The following is a 14,363-nucleotide window of genomic DNA, read 5'->3' as shown; positions in this document are numbered from 1 at the left end:
GGAAAAGGTACACCATAAAAGATTGCAGAGTGGCGGGGGGTGCGCTTGACAGCAGGCGACGCGGGTTAGCAGCACATCAGCCACACTTTTGTCTTGGAGATAAAAACAGCGAGAGATGAAGGCCCGCCTGTCTGCGCGACGGCGATGCAAGCGAGCGACATTCTTGCTGATTAAAGGGAAAGCGGGAAAGATATTTGCGGGACGCTGTCATCCGTCCTGTCCAAATCAATGCGTGTTTGAAACCCAAAGAGTGCAGTTAGCAATTCGAAGGAAGGTTGGCGACGTTCACATTTTCAAATGCGCTCTCGAGAGGCTTTTCATGAACAGTGCGCTTTGTCGGGTGCTTTGTGTTGCTTTCCGTGCTGCTTCTGGCCGGACGACCGTCCTGCGATGCAACGACGCAAAGACACAAAAAGTCCCCATTTCTACCCTTGGTCACAAACACGTGGGGTGTTGGTGTTCTGAGCGTGGGCCTGAGTTGCATCTAAAGAAGGTGCGCATCAATTGACCACGGCAGCGCTGCGAGTGGCAAAGACGTTGTCGCTCCGCCAACAAGTTTTGGTCATTGCGTTTTGTGACGGGCTTTGTCTGTTGTCACATTGCTCACCGATTCCAAGGGATGAAATCACTTTGATCCCACCATAATTGGCCTTTTCAGAAGCCGTGCGACAAAGAAAGCCGCAGGCTCGGTTTTTGCCCACGAAACGAAGTGAGCATTGTGGTAATTTTCTCAAGAGCGAGGGTGGAATCCGGCCTCCCATAGACGGCCGCTTATTCATCGCCTGCTCTGAATGGCGCACAAGGTCCGGAAACGGCTTTAGGGACAGAGCAGGCGTCGAGCGTGGAGACGCCCGATCTCTTGGGCCAGGTAGGGTGCCGTCAAACACAATGCGCCAGGGGGATTAGCAGCCCCTCGCTGTCGTCCCGGGAGGAACGAGGGGGGGGGGGGCGGCGAGTGAGAAGAGAGCGGAGCCTGGGAAAGGCTGGCCAGCTGCTGGCAAGACTCACCTCTCAGCAGGTGACTTTGCTCTTAGCTGCGATGGGCTGCCAGCTCGCCTAATCTTTCCCACAAGAAGCTGCAACCAGCCTCATCTCCAGACGCACGCAACATGACTAGCCTTGCTAGCTTGTCGAATGGGCTTAGCATTTCGCTACTAGCAAAGTTCTCTCAGTCGAGTTGCCGCAGTTTCTTTCTGTTTTTGCCAACGTCATTTCTAAGCCGATTTTCACGTGCTGTCAGGCGCTTAGCATGGGGCACGGACTCGTCGCGGCGGCCAGATGGCGAACCCCTGCCAGCTTCTAAGCGAGATGTTCTTTTATATGCCGATCACAGAAGGAGGCGGGGGGGGGTCGATTGCAAAAGCAACGAATGGCACGTTTAGGGCCATCCTCCACGGGCAGGCGAGGTGAGAGGGCGGAGGGAGGGAGCCAGATGTACACACGCCACCTCGTGACCACCGTGCAAAGACGCAAGGGAAACTTTTGGAGGTGTTGCCGCCGTCCGGCCGAGTGGACCGGAGGAGCCTTGGCGGAGGGACGGACGGACAAGTTGTCATGACGACGAAGTCTGCCGAGTGTGTTGGCTGATGAAGTCTTTCTTTGCCTGCCTGTCCAATCAGATGGCTGAGCAACGCATGCAGCACGAGCAGGAGCAGGCGCGCCTTCGACAGCAGCATTGCGCCCAAAAGGACAGCCTGGTCCTGGAGCGCCAGCGGGAGGTGCGCAGCCTGGAGAGCCGGGCCAGGGCCGCCCTGCATGCGCACCAGGAGCGCAGCCAGGAGTGGAGGAAGCGCGACGGCCAGGTAGGGGGTCCCCACTCGGTCACCATGGACCCGCCCGCACTCCTGTCGACCGCCGCTTCCTATGATGCCCGCCCGCCGTTTCAAAAGCACAGCGGGCTATTGAAATTCTGGCCGAGACATTCAAACGTGCTTGAATGTTTCTTGCGGGAAAGAAAGTGCGCGAAAGAAAGTGGGAAATACCGCAGCACAAGAATTTTTAATAGCGATCAATTAAAACAAAGGAAATCGATGGAGATCAGTTGAGCCCGTCTTTAGATTTTATTGAAATGTTTTACAAATGATTTTTGTGGGAGTGAAATCTGGAAAGTGGCGGTCGTTATTTAGTTGTTTGAAAGGCATTTCTAGCAAAAATGTTTCTTCCCCCCTTTGTAGTTTAGCTCCTTGAGATTTTTGTTTGAGTTTGTTTGGTCGGGTCCGATTGCAACACAGACTGTTGCGCAGGTGCCACAAGCCAGATGCTGATTTTATTTCATTTTGTATTGTACAAACTGGCGCCGGCTCTTCATCCCGTTCGCCCTTTGGTCGTTTTTTGCTTGGCGCTCTGTGAGAAGCCATTTGAGTGACCTGCGCGCACAGTTGGAAATGAGCCACAGATTTTTTCTTATGCTTGATTTGCTCTTAGCTGGGGAAAAAAGATGGTACTTCTTGAAAAAATGAAAGCGCCAGTGTAACTCAGCGACGGCGTAGAATGTTTTTGGCTCTCAGTAATGTGACTTCAAAATCCTTATCGATCAGAATTGTGACAAAAATGTTCTTTTGCTTAAATTTTAGATATCTTGGATGGCTTGCAATGTGGTGACGTTTTGAATTGAAACGTGGCATCAACGTGGCCGTGTTTCCATCTCGCCCCGTAGCTCATTTCACAGCCGTGACTTGCGTCGTACGCTTTCGAGGCTGCTCCTGGTAGTCTCCTTTTGACTAGATTTAAATTCCATATATGTGCTTTGCCTGCACATTTCAGCAGCGTGGTTTGCCATTCGGACCTCGCTGGGATGGAGGACAGGACGGCAAGCTTCTTGAAAGTGAGGCAGGCAAACATGTTACATGTTCGAAAATGCTCCATCAGGTCGTCAGCTTCATTGTTTGAAAAGTCTGCATTGTTGTTATATGGAAATAATAAGCGCCCAATATCCAATCTGTGCACCACACCACGTGGAAAATTCCGTTTTACAACATCACGGGTATCAAGCAGGGAGAGTTCTTCTTGGCTGTTCCATGTACCGTAAATTTCTGACTATAAGTCGCGTTTTTTTTCTTAGTTTGGGTGGGGGGGCCGACTCATACTGAGGAGCGACTTATATGTGAATTTTTTCAAACAGTTTAAAAATTCATTAAAAAAAGGGAAACCGCGATAAACAAACCGCGATATAGCAATCGTAATTTGAATTTCAAGTAACGTCAGCAGCGCGGCGGTTGTTTACATAAAGGACAAAGATTCGATCACGGGATGACGAAGATGACTAAGTGCCCCACGTACTACCGGCATCATTAGCGGCTTTGTTTGTAAGTGACATGGAGGATGAAGAGTTTGAAGGATTTAATGATTTGGAGTGACACAGAAGGTTTGAAAAACTATTATGGCTTTTTCGCACGCCCGGTGCGACTCAACGGAGCTCTCTTTTTTCCTCCGTGGATGGAAGTCGGGGGCCGGCGCTCGGCCGGGTGGCTGTCCGGGGACGGTGGATGGGGCTCGGACATGGCTTTTACGCACGACCGGTCATACTCTACGGAGCTTTCTTTCACCTCCGTGGATGGAAGTCTGGGGCCGGCGCTCGGCCGGGTGGCTGTCCGGGGACGGTGGATGGGGCTCGGACACGGCTTTTACGCACGCCCGGTCCTATTCTATGGAGCTCTCTTCCACCTCCGTGGCTGGAAGTTTAGTAGTTGTTGCCTCGTTGAACTCTTGTTTTGTTAAATAAAAGAGCCGTTTACCAAACACATGTCTTTGCTTGTACTTTGTTAACGCTACAATATAGTTATATACTAGATCTGTGGAATAACGACGAGGCTGATGTTAGGGCCCACGCGCGGCATTGTTGACAAAGGACGAGGAATTTGATTGATGGATTTAATGATTTGGAGTGACACAGATGGTTTGATAATATTGTTGTAATATGATAGTTATTTGAAATATACTTTATATATCGTTATATGGGTCTGTGGAATAATTAGAAATGCAAATCACGACGAGTCCGACGGCGCGCGTATGCGGCATTGTTTACATAAAGGACGATCGATTGATTTAATGAATTGGAGTGACACAGATGGTTTTAAAAATGTGTTATTTATGTAATAGTTATTAGAATAACTCTGAATGTTACGTCAGGCCCGTTCTCAGCTCTTCGTTTGTGTTTATGTCACGTTAGCATACCGTATCGTTTAGCCTGTTGTTGCTCGTTCATGTCTGTTCTTGGTGTTGGATTTTGACGAATACATTTGCACCAAAAGTGCGACTTATACTCCGGTGCGACTTATATATGTTTTTTTTCACTTTATTGTGCATTTTATGGCTGGTGCGACTTGTACTTCGGAGCGACTTATAGTCCAAAAATTACGGTAAATGTCTTTTCTACTCAAATGGTGTCTTGAATAACGATTTCTTCTCTCTTTGGTCATCAAAGAGCACGGCAATGTGCCGCTCTTCTGAAAACTAAATAAGGCAGTCGTCCGTTTTTCAAAGCATTTCAGTCCTGCCAATGTGATGCAGACAAGCAACACGGCGAGTCTGACTTTTTTTTCTTTTTTCTGGGCTTCGTGGGCTCGTGCGTGGGCCTCTCAGCTGTGGGCTTTTGCAGTTTGAAATGGGAGACAAACATCTCGCCAAGCTTGCTCACCATCCTTTGACGCCAGCATTGACTCTCATTCCGATGCAGTAGGACGGACGGAAGTCATCTTGTATGTGTTGCATTTCCAACATGAGCCATACGCCTTAGCTTTGACTGACAATATTAATGAGGAAGCATTGAGCAGGAGTGGCATTTGGAATATTAACCGGCTTCATAAATTATGCTCATCTGGAGAGAGAAAGCAGAGGCAGATTCTATGGCATTTGATGACATCATGCTGCATTTTTGTGTATTTCCCAGAGGTACTTGTCCATTTCATTTCAAAACTCTCCATCTCCTTTATATTTTCATTTTCTGTTTGCATCTTCTACTTTCAGCTCTTTTTGTACTACTGCCACTTCTTCTTTGCTCAAATTACACACCAACATGAAACTCTACCACCCCTAGTGGTCAGAATCACTCAATGCCTATTTAGCTCCTGTATGGATGTCAATCCACAGCTGACTAGTGTTGCCACCTGTCCCAGATTTTCCTGATTAGCCCGGATTTTCATCGTCATTTGTCTGGCACTGAGATGTCCCGGATTTTTGTGCATGTTGTGCAAAATGTGTATTTCAGTTTAATTGTAGCATGCCTACGTCCATAAACTTGTGCACAGCCTTATTGGCTCTAGAAAAATGACGTAGCATACTCATTTGTGGTGGTGGGGCGGCGGGCAGTGGCGGCACATTAGGAATGGTGAGATGGAAACTGAGTGTGTGTGTAGGATATGGAGAGAGAGAAATCAAAGGATCCAGTGACTAAAAAGAGTGAAGTTTTATTGTGAAAATGGGTGGAGACACGGATGACAAGGGTGCTACAGGAGGTGATGACAGGCCAGTAAAGAAAAAATATCAACGCTCGACATGTTTTAACAATGAAAACAGGAGAAATGCACTATGTGGCTAAGACCATGCCCATGCAATTCATTATATGCTAGCTGCTCCCTGTGCCCAGCAAAGATTCTCCTCAAATATTAAGGTAAAACCGCACTAAGCGCAGCAAGCACCAGAAGCACAAGCAAAGCACCCACCACACTCTAAGCAATCAGGTGCGCTGTTTGACATTACACTTTACATTACTACATTTGGTTATTCCTTGCAGACTGTGAAAATTTACATTACCGTAATTTTCGGACTACAAGTCGCTCCGGAGTATGAATTGCACCAGCCATAAAATGCACAATAAAGTGAAAAAAAAAAACATAAGTCGCACCGGAGTATAAGTCGCACTTTTGGGGCAAATTTATTTGTCAAAATCCAACACCAAAAACAGACATGAACCAGCAAAAATAGGCTAAACGATACGGTATGTTAACGTGACATATACACAAACGAGGAGCTGAGAACGGGCCGGACGTAACATTCGGAGTTATTCAAGTAAGTATTACATAAATAACACGTTTATCAAACCATCTGTGTCACTCCAATTCATTAAATCCATCAATCGTACTTTAAGTAAATAATGCCGCGTATGCGCCGCATATGCTGACGTCGGAGCCGTTGTAAGTTGCATTTCTAATTATTCCACAGACCTATACAACGATATATAAAGTATATTTCAAATAACTATCATATTACAACAATATTATCAAACCATCTGTGTCACTCCAAATCATTAAATCCATCAATCAAATTCCTCGTCCTTTGTCAACAATGCCGCGCGTGGGCCCTAACATCAGCCTCGTCGTTATTCCACAGATCTAGGATATAACTATATTGTAGCGTTAACAAAGTACAAGCAAAGACATGGGTTTGGTAAATGGCTCTTTTATTTAACAAAACAAGAGTTCAACGAGGCAACAACTACTGAACTTCCAGCCACGGAGGTGGAAGAGAGCTCCATAGAATAGGACCGGGCGTGCGTAAAAGCCATGTCCGTGCCCCATCCACCGTCCCCGGACAGCCACCCGGCCGAGCGCCGGCCCCAGACATCCATCCACGGAGGTGAAAGAAAGCTCCGTAGAGTATGACAGGTCGTGCGTAAAAGCCATGTCCGAGCCCCATCCACCGTCCCCGGACAGCCACCCGGCCGAGCGCCGGCCCCCGACTTCCATCCACGGAGGAGAAAGAGAGCTCCGTTGAGTCGCACCGGGCGTGCGTAAAAGCCATAATAGTTTTTCAAACCTTCTGTGTCACTCCAAATCATTAAATCCTTCAATTTCTTCGTCCTCCGTGTCACTTACAAACAAAGCCGCTAATGAGGCCGGTAGTACGTGGGGCCCTTCGTCATCTTCATCATCCCGTGATCGAATCTTTGTCCTTTATGTAAACAACCGCCGCGCTGCTGACGTCACTTGAAATTCAAATTACAGCAATCCCTTGCTACATCGCAGTTTGTTTATCGTGGTTTCCCCTTTTTGTTTTTTTTTTGAATGAATTTTGAAAATGTTTGAAAAAATTCACATATAAGTCGCTCCTCAGTATGAGTTGTCCCCCCACCCAAACCAAGAAAAAAAAACGCGACTTATAGTCCGAAAATTATGTATGGTATTTGTTTTTATTCCACATCAGCAAACGGAACCTAATTATTTATTACCCCCTTTTTTCCCCAATACTGCCCCCAGGTGTCCACGACAATAAAACGTTGAAAATAAACCAAAAATAATAAAGGCCTGTTATTAAATGAAGCAATTAACAAAACAAATAACTAGCAAGTGTCATTTTTACAAATTAGAGCTATACAATTGCAGTGTAGAAGGGTGATTTTTTTATCTTGGGTTAGATGTGCGAAGGGCGCCATTGCTTACAAACAAAAAGGTCGATTCAATGGTCAACATTTACAGGATTTTTGTCAGACACAGGTGGCAACACTACGGATTACATGATTTGATCATGGCGTAGTGCGCAGTGGCACTTCCTCTGCTCCTCGCACATTGCAGTAAATGTATGTGTGAAAATCACATCCGGGCCCTGAAAACGCGTGTGTGATCTTTGCAGACCATTTCTGAGTTGGAGGCCCAGCTGCGGCTTTTGCACGAGGAGCTGCGGGTGGTCCGCGGCCAGCACGAGCGCCAACTAGCCGAGATGGCAGCGCTATGGGAGGAGGAAAAGCAAAGAGCTCACCTGGACAACCAGGCGCTCTTCTCCCACACGGAAGGCGTCCTCCGTGACCTCAAGCAAAGCTACCAGCAGGAGAAGGAAACGGCCCAGGAGAAGGTATGGAAATGGCCTTACGTGATTTTGGAATTTGCATCAGGCACTGAAATTTTTTTTCTGCAAGCTGCTACCGAGGTCACTTTACGCACGGATGAATTTGACACGTAACGCTGCAAGCGAACTTCAGGTGGTGTGGATCAAAGGCGGCATTGTTGTTGATGTGTGCGCCAGATGCGCGGCAGCATCGGCTCCCTGAGTCCAAACCCAACATGGTCTTTTTGGCCTTCATGTGGCCGGCCGGCCGGCCGGCACACAACCGGGGAGGAAATGGACCAGAGCAGGAGAATGTGCTTATTACAGGCTCAGTCCCATTTGAAAGAGATGAGCTGTACCCTGGTTCTTTTTTTTTTTTGTCTGCTTTTGGATCCGTCCAAGCTCTTTATTTTCGCTGTCTTCTGCTTCTTCTTGTGAGGATTTCAAATGGGTAAATGTTGAATTAGGTGGTTGATAACACGATCTGTACATTTGAAAAAAAAGATGAATGGTTTTGCCATTCTCTTGAGTGAGTGAAAAGAAAAAACAATCATAAAGCCCCTTCCCCCCCAGCCCCCCCCCCCCCCCCCACACACACACACACACACAGACACAGACACTTTCTAAGTTTGACTTGGAGGCTCCGAGGGCAAACTTGTGACTTTGTTGCGGCCTGTTTTGGGCTCGAAGTGAGCCAGGCAGGCCTGCCTCAGATGTATATTGACTGTGTGGCTGTGTTTGCTGAGCTTCAAATGTCTACTTCTTTTTGATGCGCACGAAAATGCTGTCCTCTGCAGTTCGCCGTGCTCTTGGAAGCGCAGCCTGGGCAGGCCGCTTCTTTTTTTCTTTTTTTTCAAACACATCTCCCAGATCCAGGAAAAAAAGGCCAAAGAAACCCATTAAATCCATAAATGGATTCTCATCAAAGACATTTAAAAGAGGGGGAGGGGATCGGGCGTCTTTTTTGGGAGTCAAATAATGAGAAACAGAATATCAGAGTAGATAAGAAAAAGCTTGTTTCCCGCTGTTAGTTGAGCAGTCGAAACACGAAGGAAAAGGATGTGGAGGGGAAGGTTTTTTTTAGGTATTGCCATTGAACTTTATCTTTGCACGTCTACGTATGCACGTGCGCGTGTGTGTCCTCCAATCTGGGTGCTCAACTGACAGGCCTGTGAAGCCATCTCGCTGCCTGATAAGGACGCCGCATCTGCAGGATGCAGTCGAGCTCCGGCTCCCCTCTCTCACCTGCACCACCTCCCGATCTAGCTTTTCTTTTCTCTTCCATGCATACCAATCCGTGGCTGTTGCTGTACCCCTCACGCACGCACGCACGCACGCACGCACGCACGCACGCACACACACACACACACACACACACACACACACACACACACACACACACACAGTCTCCCGTCACAAAGTAGAGTCAAACTTTCTACATAATGAGTCCGTCTGACGACAGGTCCAATGCGCTGCAAAGTGGGTGAATCTGGTCTTGATTTTGGTCTTCTTCTGGCCCGTGTCGTCTTGCTGTAGCTATCTGCGTCGCTTCTCACAAGTATTGACACGTGAGACTGCTCTCATGAGATCAATCCTACATGCATCTTAAAAGAAGAGATTGAACTTCTGATCCATTACAACGCAATCATGAGGTCGAGATTAAAGCTCGTGAGCTCGGCGCTCATTGTAAGCGTTAAACGGCGACCGGGCGGGGATCGTTACTGGATAACGGTTATGGGTGTAACAGTTAACGTCTGATTCTTCTTGTACGATTTAGATGTATACTTGGTGTCAGTGCCATATTTGTGTCGTGTGACGCTGACAGCGAGCAAGTAAGCTTGAAGAGAATGTCTCCTGACAGGCAGCCGTGGCACACTGCGACATGTAAACGAAAGTCTCTTGTCATTACAGCAGCAGCTCCTTCCCTACGAGACGGCAATGATTACAGACAAACGAGCAAATAGCGTCTCCCGTGGCTCTGCCGCCGCCACCGCTTTGAACTCTTCTTACTGAGTCGTTTTGAATGCTCACAAATGCCACTGCGGCTGGAGCTGAAGACCAGAATTCAATTCCCGCCTTAGGCCAACAAATCAGCCACAACAATTTGTTGCCGCCGCTCCCTTTGCCCCTCACGTGCACGTCCCAGCCTTTTTGTCGGCTGACATTGTCGTCTTTTGTCTTCCCTGCCCAGTTGGGCTGCAACGCCGAAAAGCACAAGTGCTCCTCGGCGATGCGAGATTATTGGAAACGTGTGGGAGGAGCCAAGGGGGGATAAAAAATGCCATCTGGATGCAATATCCCGTTCGGGTTACGGACTGTGCTCGACACATTCTGAAAATTCTTTCCCACTGACTTGAAAAGACATGCAGAATTTATTGTTAAGAACTGTGCGCGAGGTGTTTCCGTTCCGTTCTGCAGTGACTGAGCTCACAGTTTGGCTCCTCCATGAGGTGGCCTTGAAACATCTTTTGACTTTCTTGGCTGCTTCCCGTTACTGACTGTGAATTCAGTTCTGGTGAGCGACTTTCAGGCTGGCGCTCTTCAAAGGCGGGCGAGGCGCTCAAAGAGCTCGGCGCAGCCTCAGAGCGCCCTCGGCGCAACGCAAATGCCTTCAGCGAGGCGCAGCCCATCGCTTTGAACGTGCTCACGCGTTCACACCGAAGCGTTCGCACCGACGCGTTCGCACCAACGCGTTCGCACCGACACGTTCGATACAAACGGTTCGGCTTTCTATTTACCCCCCCCCCTTCGACGAGGATGCACGTTACGATCCGTCTTTATGGGCTCATGAGCACCTTCAACTATATAATGCATGATGTTGTATAATTCTGCCTGCGATATTCCCTCGAGTGGCCGTCAGTAAAGGGAATTTCTGAGTAGTGAGCACTGTGTGTTTTTTTTGACCAACTTCTGAGTGTGCCTCCCAGTCTTGAGCAAGGCACTTCCAAGCTGCACCGCATGATGCATCCTGCCACTCGAACATTCTGACGTCTGACATGCGGCTGGCTCATGTGTGATAACTGGCTTTGAAAAGAATGGAAAAACTACAACGCACATCTAAAAACAGCAACAGACGTGTCGACGCCAAAGACACTTTCAAGGAGCCCCCTCCCGCCCCTCTCCGTTTTCTTCTTCTTTGTCTTGGGCCGATGTCTTTGTTTGTCCCCCGTAGCTAATTGGCAGCTCGGTTTTAATTTCCCCAAGCCCCCAACCTTGTTGTTAAGCGACGCATTGTTGGCGTGAGATCAAATAGAAATGGCGTCCTACACGCAACATGTGCAGTAACTACCGAGTGGCCCCGTGCCAACAGGGAGGGAGGGCGGCACACAAGGTCACAGCCAGACTTGTCTGATGGGTGGCCTGGTTGCTTTGTGTGATTGTTTGTTTGTTTGTTTGTTTGTTTGTTTGTTTGTTTGTTTGTTTGTTTGGTTGGTTGGTTTTGTACACCAATCTGGTAGGTTATATTGGTTGTATTTTTTAATTGAACAAATCGGGCTGTTTGGCCAGTGAAATTGAACTTACCTTTCACCGTTAATTTGTAATTAAACAAGCAATTACTTGTTTTTATCTTAGCACAAAAGCTTTGCATTATATTTTTCTTCATCAATAAAATCATGATTTAGAAGTCATTTTTTGTGTTTGACTCAAAAGATAAAAAGCATCTCTGTGATGGAAAACGTAAGGAGGGCATAAAAAATTTCATGGCACTGTCACTTGATTCTCATGGTCATGCTTGACTCCCTGTCTGTGTCTTTCCAGACCAACAGCAGCTTGAAGCACATTGAGAAGGAATACAGTCAGACACTCGCCAGGTCCGCAAAGGTAACCGCTTCACGGAACACTGAATTCACGTAGCCCAGTCCAATGTAAACAAGATGCCTGGGAACCACAAAGGTTAGGGAGCCCTTCTTGCCTGCCAAAGGGCACGGCTCCTAATAGCCCAATTACAAAGGTAGCATTATCCGGAGGGAGCGCCGCATTTACGCGAGCATCGCGCCCACATAGATAGTGCACGGTCCTATTCGTGTACGCAAACGGGCCCTAATTAGCGCATCTGCGAGTGGGTGACCTGTGAACCGTTCCTCACTCTTCTTCTCCGCTCACTTCACGAGCGGGCACGCAGTGGGTGGAGCTGCCGTACTGGCAGGAGATGGCTCCTTTTATCCTCGGCCGGTCAGCAAGGAAGAAAGGAGGAGGGAATCGGCGCATGAGTGTTTGTATGATGCTCTCATAGGAGGGCATCTCAGTTCTTGGGCGGCCGTTGACAAGCCACGCCAATGTGTTCACAACGTGACTCGCAGGCACGAATCAACAAAATGGGCCATGTTATTCCACTTGTTGCCACTTTATTAGGAACGCATTGGATGAACAGTTGCACCTTGTGTTTCTTGCTTCTTTTACTGCTGCAGCCTCTCTGACTTTTAGCTAGATTGCTGCCTCAGAGCTGAATGCATTTTGCATTCTAACAAAGCGAGGAACGGCACCAGCACGCCACCGGCGTCCCCCCCCCCCCCCCCCCCCCCCCCCCCCCCCCCACACACACACACATACACACACACGCACACACACCTCTGTCCGCTTGGCTTTGCTCTGTCATCTTGCCTTGCTTTCCTGACGCTGGCTTAAATAGAATGTTAATTTTGGAATGACAAGGCAAGGCAGTCCCTTTTTGCACCGCAAGTTGGCCAACACAAAGTGGCTCGGCGCTTCAAAGAGGAACTTGTGTTTTTGCCCTGTCTCATCCATTTTGTCGTTTACTTTTTTCCTTTTCTTCCACCGCGGGCAAGCCATGATTGTAGGTGAGCGTTCGTTGAAATCCACTGCACATGTGGAATGTGTTTTCATTACGACTTAGATGAAGAAGCCTGAGAACGTTTGCCCCTTACGACGTGTTCCTCAAAAATTGGGACGGCGACTAAAGTTTATTTACTGACCGACTCACTCACTCACTCACTCACTCACTCACTCACTCACTCACTCACTCACTCACTCACTCACTCACTCACTCACAAGGCTTTCGGTCTTGGGCTCAAACGCATTCCCGGTGCACATTTCCTCATTCTGTGTCCTCCAGATAATTGCTGAGCTGCAGAAGTCCGTATGCAACGCCAAAGAGGAAGCCGCTGCCCTGCGGCAGGTGATGGAGACGCAGCGCGAGGAGGCCGACCATCAACGGGAGCAAGACAGGAGAGATCTGAGCCAGCGGGCCGAGCAGGCCAACCAGGTCAGGGCGACTTTGGCTTTATGCTATTCACAAGGCGAGCACATGAAAATGGAAGTTGAGCATCGGATGCGGCGGCAGTTGAGCGGGCGCCCACGAGAGGCCAAATCAAGACTGCCTGTAGTGTCTGGGCCAAGGGACATGTTCCTGAACGTAGGCCACCAGTTAAAGACGACTTTGCGGGTCAAGCGGATGACGAGGCTCACGAAGGGCTTCGGGGGAGGAACCTAAATGAGTGGAATGGCTATTGTTCTGTGATGGCGTTGGCGTCAGTGGTGGAGGCCTTTATGGGATACTCAATGTAAGGCTTGCGCTTCGAGGCGGGCAGGTCACGTGTGGTCGGAGGGCTTTGTGTCTGTATGAGCAAAAATTAGCAGCTTGAAGTCATGAGCACGATTATGTCTGTAAAGTCATCAATAGTTATGCGACTCGCAAGGTTGCTCGGTGGTGCCTCTGGTCGCAAACACTTGCTGTGCTGCGCATCTGCCAAAATGTGTCACGACTGCAAGCCGCGCTCCACTTGCCAAGTGAAAGGTGAGTGCACGCACGCACGCACACACACACACACACACACACACACACACACACACACACACATACACACACACTTTTCCAAGACTACTTTTTCCAACTCTTCAAACTGTTTCGGAGGCACACATGCTCCTCTCGCCTTGCCAAAAGGTGGCTGGTGAATAAACAATGGCACTCCGCCCACAGTGTCACCCGCTAGGGCTTTGATCAGCGCCGCTGTTCTCGCTCCCCGCGGGAGCACTTCTCTATAGCCTGCCCGCCTGAGCACACAAGACTGAAATCTTCTTGTCTGACTTGGCCTTCTCTATCCACACACTCTTTATGTCCCTCAAGCTTGTGGAGCAAACCTAGCTTTGAGTTAGTACCCTTGTCTGTGGCGCAGCGCATGTCGGCCGGCTATATTGTGTTGGGGCGCACCTTTTTGATTCCTGGTATGCTTGTCAAAGGCAGGCAAGGTCTTCCTTTGGACATCCTCCGAGTGAAGTGACAGCATACATAATACGTGCTCCCGTCGTTGGAAGACGACTCGCTCGCATGCGCTTTTAGCCGGCAGTGCTAATGAAGGCTTCCCGGGCACTGGCGCAACAAACAATGCGAGTTGGCTCCTTGTGGCAGCTCGTGCTGACTTGCGCCGGTCTATTGTATGCCTTCGTTTCTGAGCGACTTGAAAGGATGGATGACTTTGCCTGTGGGAAGAAATGGCAACAGTGGGTCAAGAACAGGTGCTGCGGATACCTGCAGAAGATGAGCGAGTGTGTGTGTGTGTGTGTGTGTGTGTGTGTGTGTGTGTGTGTGTGTGTGTGTGTGTGTGTGTGTGTGTGTGTGTGTGTGTGTGTGTGTGTGTGTGTGTGTG

The 14,363-nt window shown here is 48.7% G+C and overlaps 1 protein-coding gene across 5 annotated transcripts in view; it reads left to right on the top strand.

Moving 5' to 3' along the window:
• cep112 (centrosomal protein 112) overlaps positions 1–14,363 on the top strand; it is a 43,602-nt gene that overhangs the window by 13,760 nt on the left and 15,479 nt on the right. For 4 of the 5 annotated variants that reach the window (XM_085934740.1, XM_085934741.1, XM_085934739.1 and 1 more), the window contains 4 exons: positions 1,620–1,802; positions 7,567–7,785; positions 11,518–11,580; positions 12,833–12,982. In XM_085934740.1, coding sequence (XP_085790866.1) covers positions 1,620–1,802; positions 7,567–7,785; positions 11,518–11,580; positions 12,833–12,982 — 615 coding nt within the window. The remainder of the gene's footprint in view (positions 1–1,619; positions 1,803–7,566; positions 7,786–11,517; positions 11,581–12,832; positions 12,983–14,363) is intronic. The other variant, XM_085934742.1, reaches the window with a different exon arrangement.

This window comes from Syngnathus leptorhynchus, chromosome 16 (genome assembly GCF_054491065.1).
Source record: "Syngnathus leptorhynchus isolate UIUO chromosome 16, UIUO_Slep, whole genome shotgun sequence".
Taxonomy (NCBI): Eukaryota; Metazoa; Chordata; class Actinopteri; order Syngnathiformes; family Syngnathidae; genus Syngnathus; species Syngnathus leptorhynchus.
This window is presented reverse-complemented; position numbering and strand designations above follow the sequence as displayed.